The 14,338-nt window shown below is 37.6% G+C and overlaps 1 protein-coding gene across 1 annotated transcript; it reads left to right on the top strand.

Moving 5' to 3' along the window:
• The first annotated feature begins 1,910 nt into the window (after positions 1 to 1,910).
• LOC121906205 (syndecan-2-like) lies at positions 1,911 to 11,739 on the top strand. Its single transcript, XM_042424924.1, has 5 exons — positions 1,911 to 2,234; positions 7,262 to 7,394; positions 8,163 to 8,383; positions 8,689 to 8,989; positions 9,360 to 11,739. The coding sequence occupies exons 1-5, from the start codon at positions 2,175 to 2,177 to the stop codon at positions 9,521 to 9,523; spliced, it is 879 nt and encodes a 292-aa protein (XP_042280858.1). The 5' UTR covers positions 1,911 to 2,174; the 3' UTR covers positions 9,524 to 11,739.
• The last annotated feature ends 2,599 nt before the right edge of the window (positions 11,740 to 14,338 follow it).

The raw sequence follows: 14,338 nt of genomic DNA, 5'->3' as shown, positions 1-14,338 counted from the left end.
GTATCAGCGTCTTAAATACAAGTCCAATTTCCTTATCTTGCCGAGCCAAATGTGACTTAAACATTAAGCAGTACAAAAATGATTTAGCAGTTGATTTGATTTCTGTCTCTTGTTTCTTCATTATTTAACATCACAAGGAATTACTGAAAATGGCCTGTCATGCTGACTCCTTTGATGGATGCAAAGCAACATTTTATCTCTATGCCACAAACTAAATATATGAAAATACATGAATTTGATAGATGTGGAATAATTGTCCAAGAGAAATGGAACTTAATTCATGGTTAATTCTCCTCATACAAAGAAAACAAAGTGGATACAAAGAGTATTTTTTGTTTGTTTTTAATATTCCAGTTTCATGTGTGATGCTTTATGTTGTACTTTGCTGTCATAACCACTTTTCTGCACTGGGGGGAGTCATATCTACAGTTTAAAATGCAGTTCATCAGCTTTGGTCAGTCTCGTATAAAAACTACAATAAAACCAGTATGGGAATCTTTATTTATTTATCTTTATTTATGTAGTCCTGACTGAGTAATAAAAAAAGTTCTACGTGTTACCAGAAATGTGATGATCTTTTTTGGTCTACTTAAGCACTTTATATGTCATATGTATTACTAATTTTTTTCCAAACAAGTGTTTTAGGGAACTATTCTATCTTTTTTTAGAGAAATTACTGTAAGTTCTCATTTTCTGAGATTTTTGTTTTCCCAATAAAGAAGTGTCCATAAAGTAGTGCATTTAGAGTCAGCAAAAGGTGAGGTATTGATATTTTTTTCATTTAATCTGCATTAATCCAAGTCTTGTTGCTACTACATCCTGCATAATCATTCTTCACATTACAAGACAGATACTTATCAACCTATATGGGTACGTAATATCTGCTTCTAAGGGGTATAGCAAAGGTTTAACACACCCCAAACTGAGTTCACATAGTCATTATTTGGGGAGAGATACACATAGAAATAAATGTAGTGCTATAAAGTACTGCATTTATGAATGTATGAAGAAAGTAAATTACTTCAAGACAATCTAAGTTAAATTAGGATGATGGACTTAATTGTTTAAAAAACAGTGTGAATTAGCATTTCACCCATGAAATTAACAGTTTGTCAGTGTGTGTGTGTTTGTCTCCTTCTTTATTATACATCTATGGTGTGTGTATATGTCCCTCTCCTTAAAGGATAGCTTCACAATTTTCAAGTCGACAGTTAGGTGTCCATATAAACAGGGAAACAGGTTTTCCTCACTGTAATCATTCCTCCTGTTCATACTGGCTATTAAAAGATCTTCAAATGTGCTTTCAATGTAAGTGATGGGAGCCAAACTCAAGAGTGTGTCCACAGTTGTTTTTTGCATTTAAAAGTTGATCTTTAGCTTATATGAGGCTTCAGCAGTCTGAGTTAGTCATATCAAGTTGATATCTGACACATTTACAGTCTTTTTTAGCATCAAACTCCCTCTTTGTGTTTCCTCGGACAGTGTTTCCTTGTTGAGCTGTGGTGGAAGTACAGTAACAAAAAGAGGAAATTTGGCTAGTCTAAATTTACAGTCTAAAAAGACCGTTAATGTGGCAGATATCCACTTGATATGACTCATTTGAACTGCTGAAACGTCATATTAGCTTCAGATAAACTTTGAAATACATTTTTGCACAGAAGGATGCTTGTGGATTTTGGCCCCCATCACTTATATTGTAAGTGCATTATAAAGGGATCTTCAAAGGGCCAGTATGAACAGGGGGAATGATTACAGCAAGAAAAACCTGTTTCAGTGTTGCATTCCGGCAGGGGATTATCGCTTTAAGACAGACATGAAAAAAATTGTGAACCCTTCCTTTAACACATCCCCGGCGTGTCACATGGACATATTGAGGAGTGTCCATTCAGCTGCTTCCACAATCAACGTCACGTCGTGGTGACGTCACCGCAGGACCACGCTGCATAGCCAGTCCAAACAACTTTTCCAGAGGAACTCCGCACCACAACGCGTCCAGCAGCCGTGCAATAAAGTACCGAGATTTAACAAAGTAGACGAAAAATACCAGCGAAAACGTGACGAGGATTCAGCTGAGCGACATTACTTTTGTTTTTGAGTGTATACAATTTAATTTTTTTCCGCTTACTGTATATAGTTTTCCCTTCCAACTGCCGTTTCTTTTTTGGAAATTAAAGATGAGGAATCTGTGGTTGTTGTTCGTCGTCGGGCTGGCGACTGGGTTTATCAGTGAAAAAGTAAGTAGCTTTTAATTGAGTTTTTAATTTATATTTGGCTATATGACACCTGAATGTTATGTGACTTAATAATGTTGACATTGTGTCTTTCTTTTATCCCGATAAACGGCACAAATTAGCCGTTAAGATGTTAAACCTCCGTAACGTTTAATTTCGTTGTTTCCTTTTGACTCTGTGGGTTTTTCTTACCGAGTCTCTCCACAAATCACAGTGTACCCTACATATAATGTTATACAGTCTTAGCCTGATTAATATGTTTGTTTTATGGTCATACTTTGCCTAATTGGTCCACCTGGACGTTTTATGCAAAGTCAGTGGTAAAAACGAACATGAAAGTAAGACTCTAAAGCTAACCCAACTGATTTTTTTTAAGCAAAAACAAATGCTATCTTCCAGGAAGCTACAGTATTTACAGAAGAGATATGTTATTTGGCAGACTAATCCAGCGTTTGATAATATTCAGTCACAAACTGTCTTTTCAGCCCAAGTTCAGTCGTCCAGTTGGTGTAAAGTTCACACAGGGCCAGAGTCTGTTCAGCCTCTAGCTCACAGCTTTGACATTTAAACCCAAACCTCCAGACCTGGCCTGAATTTCTCACCAACAAAGGGCTTGGGTCAAGTTTTGAAATGTCATCATTTCCTTAATTAAATTCTGAATTTGAAGTCTGTGTAACTACATCAATAATAAATACCAGGATAAAAATGCTAAGAATGAGAATATCCTTCTTCCTAACATATCAAATCTGTTTTTTCCTAAACTATGAAAATCACTTCCCCTCTTTCCTCTTCTTTCTCTCGCTCTGTTGTAAAAGCTGGAAAACACCTGGAAATGACAGGCTAAAGCAGAGCTCTGTACACTGTCACAAGTGCTAAACGATCCTGGTTGATGATAAAATTCCCATTAAGAGAGCCAGGGAACTTAGCCACCTCTTCAGCAATACATGATAGTCATGATTTATGGACTGTATATTGTGAAAGGGAGAGAGCTGAAACCTGAGACCGTACTGTTGGGTATGTGTAGCAGGAACTGGCAAGGCAGCAAATGTTGCTGAAATACTGACAGACTTGTGGAGAAAGAGAGGGAATATACAGTTTGTCATTTCTTTTCCCACCTTGAATCTGAGAAAACATTTTTTTACAAATGGATGTGACTTCTAGAGAACAACTTTTTAACAGCTAAACCTTTACATCTATCATCTTTTAAATTGCGGCTCTGTATATGTCATACTCTGCCTCACAAATGTCTAAGTTCTCCTTAAGTTTGTGCCACTAATAGGCGGACTCCAGTCCTAAATTGCTGGGCGTCATGGGTTACATCGTATATATACAAACTGTCTCTTTCTGTGAGTGTGGCTGTAGAATTACTGGTTAGTCAGTCAGTGATGCTGCTCACATCTGAGAGACAAATGTTCAAACAGGCTTTCTGCCTGTGACAGTTTGTGAGCCGGTAGTTGTGTCATTTTCTGGATGGATGACTCACAGTGAGTCCCACTGGGCTAGTCCAGGCAAGCACATAGCTGCGTGGGAGACACACAGTTTTTCACCCACCCGACCATAGAAGGCAAGAGGAAGATTGGGACACCTGCTCTTATTATTACTCATAATTACATAAATAACTCATAAAACATCATAAAAACACACATGAACAAAGGAAGAAATAAAGTTGAAATAAAAGAAATGGATAGATGTTAATCTATCCATGTCACTCATAGAAAATTGGTACACATTGTGGTATCCCTCAAGCTTGAGTTGTAAAGCAATCAGTAACACCATATTAGTCATAAAATATTAGTCACAGCACTGAACTTTATAAAGACAACTGTACACATCCTGCCAGTCTCAAAGCATCAGACTAGATAATGGATTGTTTCCTTTCCGCTCTTAAGACTTTGTTGTTCATCTGATTTTCAATCTCAGCATGTCTTTGAGGGATTTTCACACCTTAGTCAAACATGGACTAGTCAAAGGTTTTTAAACCAAAGCTAACCTGCTTTTTTACAGCGGGAAATACCAGTGAGGTTTTCTCCACAGATAGATAGTGAGGGTACTCTCACTCTCTCTTTGCTCCACCGTAGACATTTTTACATTTTAAGCCTTTTTAACCGATGCAATCATATCTTTTACCAGACACTGTGGACGAGGACCTTTCATAATACATATCTAAATAATTCAGAATATGATAATCTCCTCTATGTGTTAGACAAAAGTAGATATTGTGTCACATTCAGGTCAAACTTGTAACAAAAATGGTAAAAATTGTCTCCTGTTTAACTTACTGTGAAATAATTTTGCCTTTTTATTAAGCTTTTAGAGATTATTAACTGCGATTAAAAAACAAAAAAGATACACTTGACTTTGTGAGTGAAACATTTTATGACTTGTAGCCTTGGTCAAACATACACCCCCTCAAACACAGCATTGTGCACTCCCGCTGCTGCTGTCTAGATGGTGATGACAGGTCTGCTGTGTACTTTTGGCTCTTACACAACCTCACTCTTGACCCGGCTGCTCTCTCTCATTATCATTGACTTCTATCTCAGTGGGGGGAAATTTTACAGTAATAACTGTTAGCCCTGGAGGCACAAACATACAGGTTTGTTGATCACAAGATTTAATAATGCACATCCCTAACACAATCACACACACCTTAACATGTCTATTGCATGACTGTTGTGTAATACTACTGTGGCCAGTGAATTTTCTTCACTATGATGAGGCACTGAGATACCAGATGGTTATATACAGCCTGTGTATGTGTGCATTATGTACATATGTATGTTTTCCAGATGTGTGTAAATGTGTGAGTCAAGTCTTCCAGTAAACCCGAACGCATTATAGCTTCTTTCTGGCAAGGGGGATGGTCAGAGAAAGTGATTTTATTTTGCCTTTGTGTTTCATTTTGCCAGTTACAGATGTGCATTTGAAAACACCAATGTGTCCCTGGTCTGCTCATATATCAATAGAGATGTGCAATAATTCAACATCATTATCCTTTCACTGCTGACTGAATCATATATCATCGTTCATGATCATATTACGACATGATGTTATCATTCCACAAATTTCTGTTCAAGCAAGCTGCAACTAAAAACTAGCAAATTCAGTGACAGAAATGTATGTTTTACACATTTGAAGAGTTTGGTTGTGTGTAATGTGTAACAGTGGAACACAGTTTATGGTTTTGAACATATATTTGATTATTTTATGTTTTATTTGCCCTATTGTCGTATTCATTAATATCGAAATATGCCCCTAATGATGGTGATAATGACTTGAACCATATCACCCAGCCCCATATCACAGTGTATGTTAGGGATTTTGTTTTAACTACATATAGTTGGAGGTGGTGTATTTGGCAGTCGGAAGCACCTGAAGTCACAGTAGGACTAGTTGCTGTGGCCTTAAAAAGGAATCCTGCTCATTTTAGTATGTATATTAACTGTTCCATCTCAACTGGGAAAGTCCAATCAGTATAGACATGTTATCAGCTTTCAACTCTCTTCAATCGTCAACACAAATTCTAGATTTTAAAGCCGTCAGCAGAACATACGAAACATACCGCTATTACGTTTGTATGTCTGCAGCATGTTCGAGTCGTGTGTGTCTGTGTGTTTTGTTTTGACAAGAACAGCATCTGCTTTTGTAATCCCTGGCTGAAGACGGCAAGAATGCTATTTTAGTCAACCATAGCATTGTCAGACTCCCTTGTCTTTTGAAAATAGATGTTAATAATTTTTTGTCTGTTTCGCCACAATGTACACACAACATCTGGTTTGTCTCAGAGTGTTTTTCTCTCCATATTTCTTGTCATCTCGGTTAGCTCAAACAAACATCAGACATCAAAGCTTAAATGTCTCTCTTGATTCCTGCCTTTCATTCTGTTCCTCACAGTACCAGAAATAAGATGCAGAAAGACCATAAATCCATTAATCACAACAGTTCTTCTGATTTCATTTTTGCCTACAGACGATCAAAAGCATACTGCCAATTAAAATGCTAGTATTGGAAAATGATTTAAGACTTTCTTTCTTTAGCTAGTCTGTTATTTCACTCAAGTGCGAATATTTATTGCTCTAAAAGACAGAAGTGTACACCTCCTCACACATCTTCTCCTCTGTCTTCAACACCTGTTCTATGAGAAACATACAGTACTATCCCTGTCTCGCTCCTTCCTTTCCTTTCTTTTCTCCAGGCTCCCTCCTTGCTCCCTCTCTCAGCACCTGTGTTAGTGGAAGCATAGTATACATACCAGACATACTTCAGGTCTCAATGGGCCATATTCATCCACATCTGTGTGTGTGTGTGTGTGTGTGTGTGTTTGTCTCTCTGTATTACTACCAACATCTGCCCAGCCGTTCCTGTGTTGTTGAATTTCAGACTAATTATTAGGTTGCTTTCTTAAATTTATGTGTTTTCATCTGTCAAGCTGATAAATGTAGTAAATTCACAATTAACTAAAGTCTGAACCACCCAAGTACCTCATCTCTTTTGCTTAAGCCTAGTTCCTTTGCTCAGTCTATGCCTCAGACGACGAGACAATTAGGGTTTTGGTTTTCATCACACTCCTTTGTGTTGGCTTTGGGTTAGTGGGAGGTTTTCCTCGGCTGCAGTATTATATATATGAAACAGTTTTTTTTTTGTTTTTTTTTTCCCCCCGCATCTGTTCTGTGCGTTGTCTTTGAAGCTGCTCTATCTCTCCCTCCTCCTCTCACACACTTAGATCTCTGCTGTCTGGTTCTGTGAAGCATCACAAATTACTGCCACAACACAAGAAACCAGCCTCCATTTACATGCCACAGTATGTGCACTCTGGCATATTTGGCCAGCATAGGTCATTGGTTGTGAGAGGTATTGTCTTACTCCAAAACTGTAGAGGCGTTCACATGGTTTCAATTAGTGGAAGGAATTCTGTAAGTGTGAATGAGACAGATTTATGTGTGTCTTTCTCTCTCCTTTCTGTCTTTGCTCTCCCCCTGCTTGCATCAAATGAGTAATAACAATACCTTTTGAATTTTTCTCTTTCCCAGCTCCTGGTCTCCTCCCAGTCACCCTCATCTACGGCAGATGACCTGTACCTAGAGGGCCGACCGTCAGGTGACTTTCCTATAGATGATGAAGATAGTGAAGACAACGGCTCAGGCTCTGGTTCTGGAGACTATGGTAAGGAGACTAACTGTCTCTTGAACTTTCTTTGTTTTGTAATTGTTTTGCTTATATCTTTTTATTGATGCAAATCATTTGGGTTTTAGCAAATATACACATGGAAGAATGTGAAAAAGCATAAATGGAGGGTTCACAAATAAGATACAGAAGTATGATGTTTGTGGAAGAAAGGGTAACCTGGAACTTCATGATTCCGATAATCCAATCGGATTATCTAATTATGTCTCCATTTTCTAATTTCCTTACAAGCAGTTAATTTTTGTAAAGGTGTTGCTTATCTAATCTTCTTTCCAAAACCAGAAACTTTTACAATGGGGGAAAAAAGTAGTTAAAATACCAGACATGATTAATTCCACTCATGCACACAGACGTATGAGCAATATGTGTACTGCAGACACGAGTGCTTGTATATTCAATCACAGAAGCACAGTGTCTGATGCAGTGTGCCAGATGTTTGTCCTGAGGTGATGTGGAGTTAACCAGGTGAGATTTTATTAGAAGTCAGCAGATGTCAAATGCTCCTCGTCTTTATCATGAATGACTCACCTTTATGCTCACAGTGATAAATGTGCTTGAACCTTCATTGTGATCACAAGAGAAAGTTAAGATGTGGTAAACTGTACTTTGGTAAATTCCAGGGTGTGATGAAACAGACTGCATTCCCCCTGCATGAATAAGAAACCAGTTAATTAACATCCCAAGTGCATATTTTATTAAGCAAATACAGCCTATTAATAGAATTGTGATTGGTTCCTCCTCTTTCAGCTTTCAGCGACCTCGCAGATAAAGAGGAGTTACTCAGGAGGCTCTTTAACCTCTCTGACACCACATTCAGCAAGGAAACGGTTCCAGTTCAACCACAGCCAACAGATGATTCTCATCACAACTCACCAACCAGAGAAGAGGACAGCCAGAATCCACCAACCACAGAGGAGCACACTGAGGCAACACCTTCCATATTCCATGAGGACGACAGGGATGAGAAGGTAGAACAATGCTTTCCTTTCCACACTAACCCTTATGTCGAAAGTAGAAAACCTTCATGACTTGGGTCCTAAGACAAACCATAAATTATATACTGTAGACCATTTAAAACAAACATTTTAAATGCTGTTCATATACTTTCAAGAATAGTTTCTTTATATTGATAGATGTTGTAATTGCATGATTTCCTGACCTGATGATTGCACTGTTAATTTCCTATTCCAATTTTCAATTTACACAATTTTTTTCCAATCCAATTTTGTTATACAGTGCAAAATGCATTTTACTAATCAATATATTCCTCCAGGTGCCAGGTATTGGCCCAACAGCTGACTCGTTCACACATGATACCAGTCCCAGTTCCACCAGCATGCCTTCCAGTGAAGCCACTGCAACTGAATTCAGTATAGACACCAGTGTAACCAAAGATGCCGACGAGGATAGGTTGGATGACCCCGCAGCCAAAGACATTGAAGATAAAGTCCTGATCCAAAAGGATGTAAATGACGTTAATGCCAAAGATGGTCGAGACAGCAGAACATATGTGGTAGACAGTCCTGAAGAGGTAACCTCTGAGAACACGTGGGAGAGGACAGAGGTGCTGGCAGGTAAGGACAGATTTCCACTAGACTTCACACACTTATATTTATTGTCCCCATTTCTGTGGTTTAATGAGGTAATTAACTGAGTTCAGCAGTATCTGAAGACTTAACAGGTAAAGCTTTTAATGAACTAATAAAGAATACATTTTTTGAGTTGTGAAGTTAGTATAAAACAGATGATTTTCTGTTGATGCCAAGTGCTTTTAGAATATTAGGATTTGAAGTGATGAATGTATTTTGTATTTAGGCTTCACAAACAAGTACATACAAGTGTCTTCTATCTCAAAGTTAAGAAAGGTCTGTGAAACATTAGCAGCAAGTGTGGGACACTGTCAAGAAAATTTAACATTTTAATATTTCCTCATTTCCTCTCCAGCGGTGATAGCATGCGGAGTGATTGGATTCCTCTGTGCTGTTTTCCTCCTCCTCCTCCTCGCCTACCGCATGAAGAAGAAGGATGAAGGTAGCTATGACCTGGGAGACACCAAACTTCCCACAACAGCCTATCACCAAGCGCCTACCAAGGAGTTTTACGCCTGAACTGACAAACGGAGACTTAACAAAAACTGTCACCTGCCAATCAGGATTTCAGAATGGAAGATTGATCCTCCCGTTGAAGTTTGAAGTCAAGCTCCTCTGCTCTTCTACAATGCTCACCTCTCATCTCTCCTACCTTCCTCCTCTGCTATCCTTCCACATCCTTCTCTACATAATGCTCAGTGTTTGTGAAGAGGAGGACCTAAGGGAACAAAATAAGACTATTAAATTGCATTCCTATCATTCCATTCCAGGGAAGGAGTTCAGACATCAAAACACATCTTACATTTTAAGAAAGGAATAGAGTATCACGATGGATCACAGCCATTCTCGTCTAGGAAAGTAATCAACTCAAGTATTGATAATACTGTGCCTTTAGACCCACAGTACTTACCTAAGCTGAACCCGCCAAGCTCAGCTTAACAACGCGAGGGAATTGGCAGAAACGTATGAATAGGAAAGCTTTAATGCATATTGAATGTCGTCAATTAAAACGGTACCATATAATGGGATTAACATTACAAAGGACCTTCAAAAGTTTGACACCCTTTTCCCTTTATTTGAGGTCAAATTTACTCTGTTTGTTAACATCTTTCATTGTTACATTTCATTTTCTGTATGCTTTCTTTGCTGACTTGAAGATTTTTTTTGTCGTTATATGAGGAATGAATATGTTATTTCATATGCTGTCCAGTATTGGTGTGAGAGATTTTGTTACTCTGCAGGTACATACTTTTGTTGTTTTCTCACAGATATTTGACACTTGCAGAACTGACCAAATATAAATGTGCTTTATTTGTCTTTTGGAAGATTTATTTTTCAGTAGCCTTTTCAGTGTGTTTTTATGTTTAGAGATTATATTTCCATAAGCCATTTAAAAAAATAGAGATTTCAGTCTTTTCATTGTATTCATACAGTGCTTGCTTTTGTAAAGGTCTGTCAACCTTGCATCTGTCCAACATTAGTAATATTTTCAGGACTATTTTATTTGGTTACTGAGTGCAGCAAGCATGTGGGACAGGATTGCTAAGGTAAAGCCAAGGCTAATGACTATAATTCAGAAACTGTAGAAGTGACCAATGTTTTCTGATGAAAGCCAAAGCACATTCCTTTCTGACTATCAGCTGTATACAGCTATAATAGTTGGTTTGAAGTTAAAGGGACAGTGACAGCATTCAGTGTTTCCTACAGTATCTAGAGACAGGGCTTATCCACACAGCAGGGTTAGAGAGATATAATCAGCTATAGATGTTTGTTTAATTCTCAACTGTAATAAGACATGTTGACAACTGGAATATTCCAACGCAGTAATGTAATTCATTCACCACTTACAAATTTCATTTTAAGTGGTTACAGTGCACTTCTAAGTGTAAGCATATCACCTTCTAAATGTAAGTGTCCTTATTATTATTCTATACCTCAACCAGCCAACCAAAGGGATCCTGTAAATTGACAAAGCTTCAAGAGGGATACAGGAGGTAGTTATCAAGGATGACATTGTGGTGTCATTCCCTTTTGATAGCACCTAATTTTAATTGTATTCACCCTGTTAAATATATATATTTTAGACAAAAGAATGTGGATTTGCCCAATGTATAGACTCTGATGAATTTTAACCAGCTACCTACTTCTTATAATGTGTCAAAGAACATTACATATCACACCAACATTATTTGTTTGACTCACTATGTGTTGGTTTTAAAACGTTGCTTCTCATCAATCAAGCTGAATGAGATGTGGGTCTGAGTGAGTTAAAGAATGAATAGACTTATCTCCTGTCCAGTTTTCCGTCAAGACAACATTGATTTCAGATTGCTGTTTTTTTTTTTTGTTTTTGTTTTTTTTTTTGTTGCTTGTTTGTTTAATTCGAGTTAAACTCATATAGGATTTCAAAGACAATTTATTTTTTTTGTTTTTAGATTTCCCTGTGCCATAGGTGGTTCTGTTAATGTCACTGCCAAATTTGTAGCAGGTTTTGTGTTTGATTTCCTTCACAAGCTAATGTAACATCAATGAAAGCTAACCACAGACATCGTGTGTGAGGCTACATCAATCTTGTGTCTTTTAAATTGTGGCTACTCAATAGTATTTACATAATAGAAGTTTTGTTGCTGTTATAGAAATGACTGTTTTGAAGCAATTCTGAATAATCTGAATGCAAATCTGGAAAACTACCTATTTTTTTATGGCTGGAATAAACAGGAAGATCTGATCACTAACCCACTGTGACTTACTCGACCATTGATAATGCGATATTTGTTGGGCACTTAAATCCATTTAGATCTCGGTGATGCCCGTGGGAGATGAATCTCCAGCTTTTACAGTGTTACGGTCATGCTGTTCTGGGCTAGATTCCTCTGTGACAGTGTGGTGTTAAAAAAAAAAAGACATTTCTGGTGGTAAAGGCAGCAGAAATGTCAGACATAAACTATACCCATAAAGGGTTAAGACAATGGATTAGCACTTGCTGGCAATCCAACTCATGATGACACACAATAACCTTTCTCTTCTAGGATCTCTGTAAATGTATACTATATGTTGATGATACCATAATTTATATGTATTAATTTATACTTGCTCAGACTATAATCCAGGTTAATATGTCAGTCACAAATGGGGCTGTACAGTATTTACTCATGGTTTAAGCCTCTATGTGCCTACTGATCAGACTTTTTAAAAAAATGTATGTTTTTAGTATATCTTACAAGCCTTGATTCAATATGTCAGTAAATTAGCTTTTTAAAAATATGTTCTTATGAATGCATTCAATAAATGGTTAAAGTAGAATAAAGTTTCTTGTACATACATTGCAGCTCTAATTTTTATTTTGATGGAAGCCGAGTATGAATTGACTGAAGGTTTTAACAAATTAAAAAGTGCACAATGGTGGTGGACAAACAAAGAACTAGTTACAGATAAAACGGTGACAGAAGCACAAGAGGAGGCCAGTAGAGAGCTGTGTTGCTGAAATGGTGTATCTTATGAGGTTCACTACTGAATAAAAGATGTGGCTTTAAAGCAATGCTGAAATGGTGCTGTTTGTCATTCCTCGGCTTGGGTGGGATTGGTCACTCTGAATATAAGAGCAAACATTCTTTCTTCACTCTGACACACACATACACAGCACAATGAGACAGATGTGTTCACTCAACAGCCTGTGTGCTAACGTTCAACCACCTTCCTATGTCTCTTACTTTCTGCCCTTTCATTGACCCTTTTCTCCTTAATTCCCCCTCTCTGACAAGTATCATTGGCCACTTAGGTAATATTTTTTTGTTTCCACACAGTATTTTGGAGCCTTTGTGTTGTATTAATCTTGTTTTTCATTGCTGGTGTCAAGACTGAGTCCAAATTCTAAGTCCAGTCATTTGACAGAAATTCATGGTGTTTACAGATGAAACAGATCTAAATGGAGTCTGCAGTCAGCTGCAGGTAAAAGCATTCAGTTGTACTTTGCTCCACTTGTTTGCACAGTAGCACAAAAAAACATTTCCTCCTGGCCTCAAGAAACATCCTCTTACAAACGTGGGTGCCAGAAAAAAACGTTTTCAAACCACCATGTTAAACCGAGCCAGCAGTATGTAGATGGAGCCAAATGGTCAGATGTTTTCCAGAACCTGACAATGCAGAGAAGAAAACACAAATGGCAGAGAAAACAGAGTGAAAGACAGGGAGACACTGAATGTCTTATATCATTATGTAGAAAGCAAATGGCTTAGACAGTAAACAGTAAAATGCCTCTACATGAGTATGGTGATATACAAAAGTAGTAGATTGTAAGAAAAGTATGGGAAAATATTAATTAGACCTTTCTCACGGGATGAGACATTCACAGAGGATGCTGACACATTGTAATTGAAGATAAGTGGTAGAGAAGGATGGGGGCGTAAAACCACAGATTGGGATGTGGGCAGAGAAGTGATGAGTTTTCCATAGTGTGGATACAATGCATTCCAAGCACTGCACATCTTTTTGGCAACTAGGATCATTGACAAGGAGATCTGGTAAAGTCAGAATATATAAAAATGCCCAATCAAATTGTTACATTGTAATTTGGCTTCTGTGTGATATGAGAATAAACAAAAGTCGGAAGCTGTCAGCTGTGATAGGGAGTCAAAGGGAGAACAATACAGTTCATATATTCAACTGTGTTGTCTAGACTCTATACAACACGCTGCAAATTACGCTGCAAAGTCAGTTCTATCCCTGTAGAGTCTAGGGGGATATGACTGACTTTGCAGCATAAATTGATCCTCCTCTATCTGTTATAAGCCTGAAATGAAAAGGCAACATTCTCTTGCATTCACATTGTTCAAAAACACTTAAACTTATGCTGAATGTATTGAAAAGTGGTTAGTTGAAGGTAAGTATTATTTATCTGTGCCACAGCAGTTAAATAGAGGGTCAGTGTGAACTTTAACCCTAATTACTGAAGTATTAATGTCAATGTTAAAGTGCTGGCTTTTATCATCATTTTCCCTAAACTGCCTGGATAAATCTTGGCCTGTATGACAAACATCATTTGCTATACTAATGAGTAGTAGTATAGTAATAAAATGCATAATCTGAATAGACTAGGTAGCCCACAGCTGGTGCTTTAGAGTGAGTCATTTTAAAAAAAATTGATTAGTACAAGTTTACCATATAAAACGTTGTTTATAACAGGCTAATGATACGTTTTATTTATAGAGCTTGAGCTTCAAGATATTCAGAGATGCTTAGTATTTGTGTTTGCATCTTTGAATTGTTGCATAGATACATTTGCAGTTGGAGCAGATTTTTTTATGCATATCATTTTATTTTTCAATTGATATTTTT

Source organism: Thunnus maccoyii, chromosome 10 (genome assembly GCF_910596095.1).
Source record: "Thunnus maccoyii chromosome 10, fThuMac1.1, whole genome shotgun sequence".
NCBI lineage: Eukaryota > Metazoa > Chordata > Actinopteri > Scombriformes > Scombridae > Thunnus > Thunnus maccoyii.
Note: the sequence above shows the minus strand (reverse complement) of the source record. Positions and strands in the feature narration are given on the sequence as shown.